General features: G+C 40.8%; 1 protein-coding gene across 1 annotated transcript; it reads left to right on the top strand.

Annotated features, from left to right (window-relative positions):
- The first annotated feature begins 347 nt into the window (after positions 1–347).
- LOC124148018 (protein rolling stone-like) lies at positions 348–10284 on the top strand. Its single transcript, XM_046518945.2, has 3 exons — positions 348–484; positions 7346–7448; positions 9181–10284. The coding sequence occupies exons 2-3, from the start codon at positions 7359–7361 to the stop codon at positions 9937–9939; spliced, it is 849 nt and encodes a 282-aa protein (XP_046374901.1). The 5' UTR covers positions 348–484; positions 7346–7358; the 3' UTR covers positions 9940–10284.
- The last annotated feature ends 3752 nt before the right edge of the window (positions 10285–14036 follow it).

Here is a 14036-nt window from a genome sequence, read left to right on the forward strand (position 1 = left end):
ATCAAGTAACACATTCATGCATTACGTAACATACTTCAATTCAGCGACGCTTCACTGTATGCTGTGACCAGTGCACTTCTCCGCCATGTTCACACATGACTTCAGCTGAATCTGTGAAAATCAGTTGGTGAACACGTATTGAGTCGGCCGTGGCGGCCAGCAGCGAACATATCCCACGCACAATAATAGTGATACGTGTTCATTAAATACACCTGCCAATTAATGAGTCATGTAATAGCACAATTGTTGGAAGCAATGTTAGTAAACAATGTTCAGGGACGTAAAAGTGCGCAATGCTCATCGAGCGGGCATGAGGGCTTCAATACCATCTGTTACCACATGTGGTTGTCGGAGTGCAGTCAATAAACACACTAGATAGAAAATTGAGCGAGTCAGTCGTGCGTGTTGTTTAACATTGTTGAAGAAAAGGTACAAGAGGACGGTGTTGCAAATTTCAACTCTCGATCAACAGGGACTCTTTGAGGTGAGTGCGACTGGACATTAAATATGAGGAATGAAATGTACATGTACTTATCTGAAATGTACATGTACTTGAATGAAAGAAGTGTATGCGATCGTGATCAGTACTAAATGTTACAATTTTTTCCAGGAGCCATTGTTTACCTTTGGATGTGCACGGGTAAAATCTCAGAGCTCAACGCTTCTGTGACGCTGCTCAATGGATCTCAGTGTCTTTTCATTATTCAGCTCTATATATTTTGATTTCCCATATGGATATAAGTGTGACGTCCACTTGTATTACTCCCCACTGTGATATTGCTTGAAAAGTAGCCAAATGCTACGCAAAACAATACTCACTCGCACTGAATGCTTTTCACGAGTTTGAAACATACAATCACACATCTTTCTGGCTTTTGCATTTTTCGCAACGCTAAACAGTGAGCTTGCGGATTAAATCTTCTTTAGAGATTAGCTTATGTCACACAGACAGACAGACAGATTTATTCGGTATTTCAGGCCACCGGCCCATAATACAATGGAAATATACTGTATATATATTTGCATGCTGAGTAGATTTAATAATGATTTACTGTTCCAAACTGTGTTTCCTCTCGATGTTCATGACTTGGGAGAGAAATTTACCTAAGCCTTTTATAATTTGTTCGTTTTCAGCTGACATAAGTCTTATAAAATTCTCAATAGAGGGAGGGGTAACGAGACGCTTGGGAAAAGAGTTTCTTCTTGCTCTAGAATACTGGTCACAAATCACAAGAACATGGAATTAATCTTCAACATGGTTATGTCCCTTTGAAAAACAGAAAGTGCAGACACGTTCATATCACAAGTAATATATGATTCCACATTTAGTAATAACTTGAACTGTGAGTAGTTATTGCATTTCGTTGATGATGTCAGGGAAAAGTGCCAATTTTGAGTGAGGCAGTCGTAAAATCTTCGTTTGTGTCTTGGCTTAGCCAAACAAAACCAAATCCAAACTGGAATAAAATCATTCTAATATGTCATGCCCGTGTAATTTTACCATTATCATCAAGAGATTTAAGTATATAATAAGCTTGGATGGGTAGCCTGTGTTGTTCCATCTGAACTAGTCTGCACCAGTACTTGACTGCTCTTGACATGTAGTTATACTGTAGGGGGATCCTACCACAGTCTCCTAGAACCATGTTGTTGTTGGTGAACTTATTTACTTTCAAAAAGGATTTGCAGAATCTGTTATGGACACTCTCAATAATGTTACAGTAGCTGGTTCCCCAGATCTCTGATCCATAACATAGGATTGTTGAAATCATAGCATCAAAAATATCAAAAAGATCATGGTGATTAATGTATCCAAATTGTTTTTGATAATTATATATTGATAGAAGTACTTTCCTTGCCTGGGCTGCTAGACATGCTTGGGCCTTGGTCAAAGATAACTTTGGTGAGAAAATAATTCCTAAATATCTGTACATGTTGACAGCTTCTATCTGTTGACCATTCAAAAACCACTTTTCATAACTGCGAAGAGGACCTCCATTCCGAAATATTAGCTTATGTCTGGTGGCATAACCAGAGATGTTAAACATATGCGTAAGAGTTTGTTTATTTGTTCATTGTTGTTTAACACCGAACACGGCGGAAAAGCTCGCTGATTTAGTTGATGCAAGTCATCTTATCCCTGTTGGTAGATCGATGCTCATGATGTCAATCATTGTCTGGTCCAGATTAGATCTTACAAAAACAAATTATTTATCATATATACATTATGTATACATGTAACACCCTATTTTCGAACAACCACATTGATAGTGATTTCGTCACGCCATTTTTCGATTCCCTACATGGGCGAAGCCAATTTCTGCTGCCCGCCGCCGTCATACTGCTGGCATATTGCTGAAAGCGGCGTTAAATTCACTCAGCAATATCACGGCGGGGTACACCAGGAATGGGCTTCACACATTGTCGGGAATCGAACCCGGGTGTTCGGCGTGACGAGCGCACGCTTTAACCACTAGGCTATCCGACCGCCCCAAATCGCTAGAAGAAAACAGTCAGTATTAGTGGTGGCTGAGCGAGAATGATATTAAGACGCTATGGGCAATATCCCTGCAACATCACGGCGTTGGTCACCAGAAATGGGCTTCATACATTGTACCCATGTCGGGAATCGAACCCGGGTGTTCGGCGTGACGAGCGCACGCTTTAACCACCAGGCTATCCGACCGCCCCAAATCGCTAGAAGAAAACAGTCAGTATTAGTGGTGGCTGAGCGAGAATGATATTAAGACGCTATGGGCAATATCCCTGCAACATCACGGCGTTGGTCACCAGAAATGGGCTTCATACATTGTACCCATGTCGGGAATCGAACCCGGGTCGTCGGCGTGACGAGCGAACGCTGTAACCAGTAGGCTACCCGACCGCCCCAAATCGCCAGAAGAAAACAGCCAGTTTTACTGGTGGCTGAGCAAGAATGATATTGAGACGCTTTTAGCAATATCCCTGCAACATCACAACGAGGGACACGAGAAAATGGGCTTCATGCAATGTACCAATGTTAGGAATCGAACCTGGGCGTGACGAGCGAACGCTTTAACCACTAGACTACCCGACCACTCCTCTATTACTAGTAATATTAACAGTGTGTGCATTACACTTTGAATCGAAAAAGACAGTGACGCGGACGATGTGTGCTGAGCTCTATCCGTTTTCTCTTCGTGAGATTGTTTGTTTGTTTGTTTGTTGTTTAATGCCGCACTCAGCAATATTCAAGCTATATGACGATGGTCTGTAAATATTCGAGTCTGGACTAGACAATCAAGTGATTGACATCATGAGCATCGATCCACGCAATTGGGATCGATGACATGCATCAACCAAGTCAGCAAGCCTGACCACCCGATGCCGCTAGTCGCTTTTTACGACAAGCATAGTCGCCTTTTATCTGGGACTGGTACTGGTGATTTTATACTACTCGATTTTATAATGATACATGGGGGAACGGGTGGCCCAGTCGTCTAAGGCGCCGCGATTCGATGTGCAGAGTTGCGTCCCTTGGGCACGCGAGAAACCATCCATTGTGGGTTCGAATCCCGGTTCGCCCCGATTATGTTTCTAGGTTTGTCAGCACCATACCCGTGCTCGTGGGTTTCACCGAAGTGGTAAACGTCTGAGACCTGCATCACTTCGGGCTTTCCTCCCACATTAAGCTGACACACCGTGATATAACCCAACTCACTCACTCACTCACTCACTCACTCACTCACTATAATGATAAATACCCTAGATCCATTCGCCACCGTATCCTCGTTCCAGAAGTGACTTTACCACCTCCATCGGTCCCACATGTGTGTCTCTCTCAGCGCAGAATGTTTCTCTTTGATGCGATTATGGTTAGTCGGCCATGAGAATCGGGCTCAAAATGGGACCTTGGTACCGATTATAGGGATGATAGATTAAAACAAAGACAACACAGGTAGCCCAGTCGTCTAAGGCGCTGCAATTTGCTATTCATTGTTGCGCCCCTTGGACCAGAAACCTATGATCCATGGTTCTAATGCCGGTTGGCCCTGATCATGCTTTTAGGTTTGTCAGCACTATACCCGTCCACGTGGGTTTCCACGATGGATGTCGTCACATGGTTCGGGTAACACTTCTCATTTCATGTTTTAAGGGAGAGAAACCTTCAAAGCTCGAAAGTTCCACTTTATATTTCATTGTTTGGAAATCTAAGATGACGGAGGCGTTTGTTTACTCTCGTCTTTCGAAAAATGAGAAAGACCATGGTTTACGACATTCGTTATGGTTTACGACAGGGCAATTGCTCTTAACTGGTTCTGCTGATGGTACGCGCAGTGAGCTAGTCAACTAGTCAACATCCCGGCGTCCCTAAAATATTCACTATTTTAGTGGAGGTGTTACCTAAATAGTTCCATCATAATTAACCCGTGTTGAGGGATGGCTCGAGGTATTTCTTGGGGTGGGTGGATTGGGCTTTGGAGGGGGCTGACAAAAAGGAAAAGTGCGCACTCATAGCACGCACGCACACACACACACACACACACACACACACACACGCACATATTGTCACTCACTCAAAAACGCATGCACACACACTCGCACACTGGAACAATTACACACACACGCACGCGCACACACACACATACACACACGCAAACACGCACACACACACGCACGCACACACACACACACACACACACACACACACACACACACACACACACACAAACATACCACCCCACCTTCTGCATCCGCCGTTGCTGATATAATAATTACATTGAAGTTATGTTAATGTTGATAGTTAAAAAAATCCCTTAATAGTTTATTTTCTGTATACAAGTCCGCCTTGATGCCTTTTATAAAATTAGTAAGAGATGTCCATGAAATATGCAATGAGAACGAAATAGTACACCTTACAATCGTGTACAGTTTCATATATTTACGATGAGTGACAGACGGACACCTGCAGATCGCGCATTATGTTCACTTTCTAGTTATCAGATCAATATCTAAATTTGGTAACTATAGTCCAATCATTGCTCCTGCGCGAAATTGGTCCTCGCCTGACTACTCGTGTATATTAGAACCAAGTCTATAATTGTTCGCCATATGTGAATTACGCGTACACATTTTAACTGATTCACATATGTATTCCCCCATGCAGAATTAATATAAACTGTTTATGTGACCGAGAACATAGTTAACGTTTTTTGGAAATTTTTCATTTCCGTGATATATATATGGAGGGAGGGTAATAAATGTATTACCAATACTGCAAGTGCATTTACATATCAATGCATGTTAGCTTATGATACCATCGAGTGTCGTAAACGAGAATGTATGTCGTAAAATCTCAATTAGTTCGTTAACGAAAAAATGCCCACCGTAACATTTGCTTCCCAAACTATGAAATGACACATGTTTTGCAAATCCTGCAATCGACCGATTTGGACGGCAGTCGCCATCTTGTTTATGAACCGGATGTCGATTTCGGTAAGCGATTTTTATTGGACTATATAGACTCGTCAGTCCAGCCAAAATATGAGTCTGAAATTCTAGCCTGATCAGCAAGGGTGGAAACTGGACATGCAGTCTGTTAACTCCCTTGCCGCGGCACAATGACTATTGACATTATCTTTTACCACATTGCCCGTATCTGTAGTCGACGTTAGGCGCTTCAACTCCATGTACAGTGTCGAGCCCGTATTTGAGTTAATCTTCCCGATAATGTTTCTAGGTTCGTAAGCACCATACCCGTGTTCGTGGGTGTCACCAAAGTGGTAAACGTCTGAGACTTTCATCACTTCGGACTTTTCTCCCACATCGAGCTGACACGCCGTGATATAACTGGAAGTATTGTGCTATCTGGCCAAGGGTCATTATCGAATAATGTCGAATAGGGAATTGGAAACATGATCAGCAGACCCTGGTTGCTTCATGTGTCAGATCAACAGCATCCTCGAATATTGTCATTGTTCTATTGTGTACCAGTTCGCTATCATTGCTTCGTTGAGGAATCATGTTTAACATACGTGTCGTACATGGGTTGAAGGGTGATCGCATAAGTTCTGAAGAAAGCAGAAACAACTGATATTTAACTTAAGTCTTGTTTGATAGGCATTGCTTAGAAATTGATGAATAACAAAGTAGACACAATTTATGGACAACAACTTATTTGTTTTACGTTTTTTTCCGTAAAATAAATAAAGTCGTTACCCATAAATTGGGTCTACTATGGTCACTAAAGTAATTGTAAGCAATATGTACATCTGCTCGCCTACCTACAGGTTCTACTACACTAAATCAGAACTGGTTGTGATAGTGCGGTTGTCGTAGTGCAGTGCAGATCAAGAGACATCTGCAGGCTGTGATTGGATGATATTGTGTAAGATTTTTATGTCTTTTAAATGTCCATCCATCCAGTAATTAAAACTGCCCATATTTTTCAATATTTGGTGCTGACTTTTTTAACAAGATGACTTGTGCTTTATGTGAGCATAGATATTTTCAGGTAGGTGACATTTGGTGCGGAACTGAGGTTGGTGTGTTCAGCTTCCTGTACTCGGAAAAGCAGCTGGCTAACCTAGCCATAATTTGTGTTTTTATTGGAGCTTTAAGGCCAGACTGTGCACATATGTAAATGTAATGGCTGTTGAATGCCTAGTTATTTTAAAAAAAGATATAACGTTACTATAGAAGTCTATGGGAAAACATTTGGTTGTGTGTAACCTATAACAATAGATAGTCGTCAAAGCATGACTTACAGTACAAGGCGACTCTGCTTGTTGTGAAAGGCGACAAAGGGATAAGGTGGTCAGGCTCGCTGATTTGGTTGATGCATGTCGTATCCCAATTACGTGGATCATGGATTGCGTGGATCGATACTCATGATGTCAATCACTGGATTGTCTGGTCCTGACTCGATTATTAACAGACCGCCGTCATGTAGCTGGAATATTGCTGAGTGCAGCGTTAAACAACAAACAAACAAACAAACATGACTAACACCTCACAGCCTGATGTGACCCTTCAGTGTTATTTAATAATTCAACATATTGCAACATGAATGTAAATATGCTTCAGTTTCAGTGACAAGTCACTTGGGTGACATCAGATCACTAAACGGGGTTACATTATGTTTATATCAATTGTTTATCCTGATCCTAGCACAGTAAAGAAATAATAAACATTTGTTCTACAATGAGATGGGATACGCCTAGATGTACACTGTCAATTCAAAGATGCATCTTCGGAGTCTGATAGATACAACTGTAAATGTGTGACTCAATATCTTATCGAAATCGTGTATCACAAAGTTGCCCGTGTAATGATCAACTTAATTATAACGTGAGTTTTCCCCCAGATAAACCGGAAGCATGACATGGCGGAAGACCCTTGCGTTAGAGTTCCAGATGAAGAACTTTGGTTTCAGCGGAGTTCCCCAGGATAGGTTTTACATGTGGCAGGTGAGCATAGAACTTTACCTGTAAAGCAAGTTACATGTTTTTAAATATACCTACGTAACGTTGCCAGGATCATCTATCCCTCAAATAATGCTCTAATTCATAATATATTATTAAAAAACATTAAGGAATCCGATAGGTGAATATATGCCGAACACCTTAATGTATTGGTTTCAGGCATAGACATCGTAGTGCACCCACCAATCCAACTGACTTACCAAACTATCCTGCAATGGACAACTCTATATATCCTACAATGAACAACTCTATATATCCTACTATGAACAAATCTATATATCCCACAATGAACAACTCTATATATCCTGCAATGAACAAATCTATATATCCTACAATGAACAAATCAATATGTCCTACAATGAACAACTCTATATATCCTGCAATGAACAACTCTATATATCCTGCAAAGAACAACTCTATATATCCTACAATGAACAACTCTATATATATCCTACAGAGAACAACTCTATATATCCTGCAGAGAACAACTCTATATATCCTACAATGAACAAATCTATATGTCCTACAATGAACAAATCTATATATCCTACAATGAACAAATCTATATGTCCTACAATGAACAAATCTATATATCCCACAATGAACAACTCTATATATCCTGCAATGAACAAATCTATATATCCTACAATGAACAAATCAATATGTCCTACAATGAACAACTCTATATATCCTGCAATGAACAACTCTATATATCCTGCAAAGAACAACTCTATATATCCTACAATGAACAACTCTATACATATCCTACAGAGAACAACTCTATATATCCTGCAGAGAACAACTCTATATATCCTACAATGAACAAATCTATATGTCCTACAATGAACAAATCTATATATCCTGCAATGAACAAATCTATATATCCTACAATGAACAAATCAATATGTCCTACAATGAACAACTCTATATATCCTGCAATGAACAACTCTATATATCCTGCAAAGAACAACTCTATATATCCTACAATGAACAACTCTATATATATCCTACAGAGAACAACTCAATATATCCTGCAGAGAACAACTCTATATATCCTACAATGAACAAATCTATATGTCCTACAATGAACAAATCTATATATCCTACAATGAACTAATCTATATGTCCTACTATGAACAAATCTATATATCCCACAATGAACAACTCTATATATCCTGCAATGAACAAATCTATATATCCTACAATGAACAAATCAATATGTCCTACAATGAACAACTCTATATATCCTGCAATGAACAACTCTATATATCCTGCAAAGAACAACTCTATATATCCTACAATGAACAACTCTATATATATCCTACAGAGAACAACTCTATATATCCTGCAGAGAACAACTCTATATATCCTACAATGAACAAATCTATATGTCCTACAATGAACAAATCTATATATCCTACAATGAACAAATCTATATGTCCTACAATGAACAAATCTATATATTCTACAATGAACAACTCTATATATCCTACAGAGAACAACGCTATATGTCTAGTAATTAACAAAAAGATCCACCTAACCAAACGCACACAATTCAGTAGAGTTATGCACCATTCCATCAAATAAGGTATTCACCAATTTTCACATCACTCACGTTAAACGCAAAAGTATGCTTTACTTAACACACTCAGGCATCCTATTGTGCTGAAGTGATTTATCAGTCTCAGCAATGAAAGTTATATTTTCCTCGTTCCAGTGGCGAGTGCCCCCAATTGCCATGATCATCTACAAGATCCTGCTATCTGCTTACCTGATGTCCTCGTTAATATACAACGTTCTAACATTAGATGACTCGTCAGGCATCCCATGGCCAGCCTTCGTCACAAACTGGACGTATACCCTTCTGATGACGTACCATGTCGTCCACACCGTCGTCTTGCTGCTCCACTATATGTCCGGCACGTGCCACACATGCCTCCAACAACCATCAGGTCAACAACACTTTCGCCACTTCTATGAACTGCATGAGAGCGACCCGTTGGAAGAGACTCAACCAGTAGTTCCCAGCCAACAACGGGGTGACCATCTTCCACTGCATCTGATATTCCTATGGATTCTTTACAGCATCCTTAACTCCATATGTCCAATAGTTACAGCCTTGTGGTACACCTCCGTCGCCACACCAGAGGAGCGGTATCTTCCGAGGGAGTTGTTCGTTCATGTTTTGAATACTGTCGTCATCCTTGTGGATCAAATGGTTTCTGCAATACCAGTGCGTTTACTTCATGCGTGTTTCCCTGTATCGTACGGACTGGTGTATTACCTCTTCAGTATTTTGTATTGGATGGCCGATCACAAGCATGTGTTGTATGGGAAGATGTTGGACTGGAACCACCCTGCAATACCGTTCGTAATGGTTATCGTTACCAGCTGTACAGCTGCTGTCCTTCACGCTGGAACTTATGGCATTTATAAGGCTAGGTTGTCCATTTACCACAGACTGGAAAGAGGCTAGTTATTCTGACATTCTGTTATCATGTGCAACTAACTGTCTTCGTCTGATTGTCACAACGGCTATAAGAAAATGCGTTGTAAAACCTTTGTGTTTCAAGGGTCTTGTATGAATTGCTATCGGCTTGCGCGTAACCATCAACATGTATGATGGATGTCTATACACAACCTTTGTACTGCATAATATTGTACATGTATTTACTGAACAAATACTAAACTGTTGATGTACCCGATTCTGATTCTAATGCTGTAATGGAACAAATGATCTAGGTCACAGGTGACATATCTTAATATGTGTCCAGTGAGTTCGAGTGAGTGAGTGAGTTTGATTTTACGCCGCTTTTAGCAATATTCCAGCAATATCACGGCGTTCGGCGTGACGAGCGAACGCTTTAACCACTAGGCTACCCGACCGCCCCCCAGTGAATTCGAGATACAACAAGGGTTCGCCACTAACGTGGCTATATCCCCCACCCCTGTTGCAGAATTTATGACATAATTAAATCTAAACAAACCCTAACCCTTTTTTAACCGAGGTGGAACTTGTCATGGAAATTGTAAAAAAAGAAAAGTTTGGAACCTAAGTCCATCTTGTTGCCATGGAAACGTAAAAAATAAAAATTTCTAAAATTTCTAAATAGCAAAAGGCACCAGTTCAGCATGTACTTGACAGACCTGCAAAGTTTCATGAAAAAATATTGAACGGTTTCTGAGTTATGCTCCGGAAACGAAACGTGACGAACGGACGGAGCCCGTTTCTATATCCCCCGCCAACTTTATTGGGCGGGGAATAAATATATAAATATAAGGCACAAAGCCCTTTCCCTAGCAATAAGAAATCACTGCTGAAAGCAAAGTCGATTGTACGATTCCGACTATAACATGAGCAAATGGTAAAAACTCTGTTGCATTAAATTGAAATTGAAATAAAAGTTTATAATATATAGTCTAAGGTCCAACGAAATATCAGTTACTTTGAACTTATTAAAACATGGTTCAAACTCCAATGACAATACAAGGACGATATCCACCGTTTTCTTAAAGGTGGTGAGGTGAAATGACGTTTAACGTCGCGTCCAAGATTATTGCACTTATATCGCGACGTTCTTGCACGTGTGTGTGCATGTGTATGTGAGTGTATAAGTCCAGACTAATGCCGATTTTATAGTGTTTGCCCACTGAGATACCATGCCGCAGTTTAGCGTGAAAACCCCACTCAGACACAGTATACTGGCTACGAGAAGACCAGTCTCTTTTTAGCCCCAAATACCGAGCTCCAGGCAGGGTAACAACAAGTGCCATCTTTTGGTATGACGCGGCCGGGGATCGAACCCGGACTCTCCGCTCCCCGTGCGGAAGCCCCACCACTACACCACGGAAGCGGTCGCTTTCTTACAACAATATATTAATTAAGATGGTAAATAACAACATCGCTGTTGATCATACCAAGAACATGAAGCGAAAATAACAAAACAAATAAGTATCACAGATAAAAGACTGAAAACAATTTAACAGGATGATCAGGTGCTGAATCAATACTTGTGCTCACTGTTGCCCGTGAAGCCAGCATACCTGGCTAGACAACGGTATAAGGATCTATACCGAAAACGTCGCTTTTTACAGAATTAAAGAAGTTGTTATCCATACATTTGTGTCCACCTTGTCACCCGTCAACTTCTAATCACATTTAATTTAATTTGTAATGCCTAACAGATGTACCATAGCAGTTAAAAACAATACGCCTGGGAGTTTTGTGTGGTCTAATTGAAGAAAGAACTTGAAAATATTATGTTTCTCCCCTCATATGTTTTTTCTTCGCCAACGAAACAATAAGAAACAAGATGATTGTCTATATGATTTATGACGTTTATTCAACTGATACGTTGGGAAATGAAGAAAATCTACACGAATTATTCAAACGCGACACAATATAAAATCTATGAAAATGTACATGATTATGAATTCGTCACATTGTTTTGGCAAAACTGAGCATCGGAAGATTCAAAAGTCAGCAAATGTATCATGAAAATATGTCAATAAAGTCCCAAACCGTCTGGGTTACTCATGCATCACATGGTGTCTTCTGGACCATTTAACGAAGAAGTGTTTGAAGGGTTGGCTGTTTAAAGATCAAAGTTAAGGGGTCTTTTTGAACAGGGGGCACGGGTGGCCTAGTGGTCTTATGCGCCGCGATTCGCTGTGCAGAGTTGCGTCCCTTGAGCACGCCAGAAACCTATGAGTGTAAGTTCAAATCCCGGTTCGCCACGATTATGTTTCTAGGTTTGTCAGCACCATACCCCTGCTCGTGGGTTACACCGAAGTGGTAAACGTCTGAGACCTGCATCACTTCGCGCTTTCCTCCCACATGAAGCTGACACGCCGTGATATAACTGGAATACTGTTAAAAGCGGCGTTAAACCAAACTCACCCTCACCCACTTTTTGAACAAGTTGGTAATTTTGTAGCTTAACAGTTGAGCCTTATGAAATGTGACAACCCAGAAATGATTAACCATAAAGAAAGAAACTAGTTGGTTGTTGGTTGTTGTTGAGTGCAAATGAGTCCAGTTTAAGGTCGCTTTCAACTGAATTACAGTTAAGTCACGGCGTGTCCGCTTGATGTCACAGTGACGCCCGAAGTACTGCAGGCCTTGGACTTTGTCCACGTTTGTGAAACTCACAAGAACATATCAGAGCGACCCGGATTTGAACCCCCGATCATGTGTCTCTGGCAATGACATTCACTTTCAATACTTTTAGCTCTGGTATCTGTTAGATTCCATATTAAGGGGGGTAATGCACGAACATCAAATGGTCGAGACCAAACCTGAATCTGTAAATTGTCAGTATACAGACCCCGTTATCTCGAGATGTGTCTCGAATGTACCTACATCGCGAACCTATTTTCCGTATCACTATATAAATTCATACAAAATGGACTGCTCATCTCGAATTCGAGATAAAACGTACATTCCTCTATGCATAGGAAGTTTGATATTACTTGAAATGTATGGTTGTCCAAGCCTCGCTATCTCGAATATCTGGATATCTCGAAGTTACAACACAGTCCTGCTAGATACCGGGGTCCGACGTATTACTCAATGGGGAAAGGGGTGTGGATGGGGCGATGTTATTTGAATAGCTACATGTATTTTTAAAAAGGGCGGAGGGAACGACTCAGATAAACAAATCAGTTTGCTATGGTCTGAACATATGTTTGTTTCTCTTGGTGACTCCTTGTTTATCCATGTCACTTTGCTTGACACAATGCTATGAGAAACAGTAACAGCTTCATATTTAACATACTTAATGGTCCAGCGTTAATCGGCGGTGTCGTAGTGCACGTTGGCAGCTGTAGTTGACGTGTAGGGGGACAACTCGTCCCAAACGTCCCCCCTCTGGGACAGATTTGGGTTTCAGCTAGTGTCCCAACGGTCTTACCAGCAAGGCTCATGGGAAGTTTACAGACTGACGTTTGAAGAGAAAGACCCGGATATAGGCTCGCAGCTCTTAAAAGCCACGTCAGAGAACAGTCACAGTTCAAAGTTATTTTGTCAAACGAAAAATTTTGTTCCAATTCTTTGGTCAGAAGATCTACAGTATTGCATTCCAGTTTCTCAATGGTGTTCTCGTGAAAATGAGCGCTTTCAACCCGGGTAAAGTCTTCAAAGGCTCCGCTTTGAATGTGGGTTATGTTAGACGAATAGATTGAAAACTTTGTTAAATCCGAAAATTTGAAAAACGCCTTCGACTCAATCGTGGTTACATTTGAATTGAAAATGGTGAAGGATTTCGTCTTGGAAATGTCACTGAAAGCATAAGACTCGATGGTGCCCACCTCTGACATGTATAAGGAAAAATATCCATCGTACGACAGACCCATGAAAGCGCCCTTTTTGATGGTTCGAATCTTTCCGTTGTATATTGAGATTCTGGTCATGTTGGTCAAGTGTTGAAATGCACATGTGTCTATGGTTCCAATGGAAACGGAATATATATCCAAGATTTTCATATTTGGAAGACCTTGGAAGGCGTTTCTTGGTATGACCGGAAGTGTAGACAAGTAGATTGATACCATTTCCGCATCCGACGAGAGGGATGT

Source organism: Haliotis rufescens, unplaced genomic scaffold (genome assembly GCF_023055435.1).
Source record: "Haliotis rufescens isolate VD_foot unplaced genomic scaffold, xgHalRufe1.0.p SCAF_10, whole genome shotgun sequence".
NCBI lineage: Eukaryota > Metazoa > Mollusca > Gastropoda > Lepetellida > Haliotidae > Haliotis > Haliotis rufescens.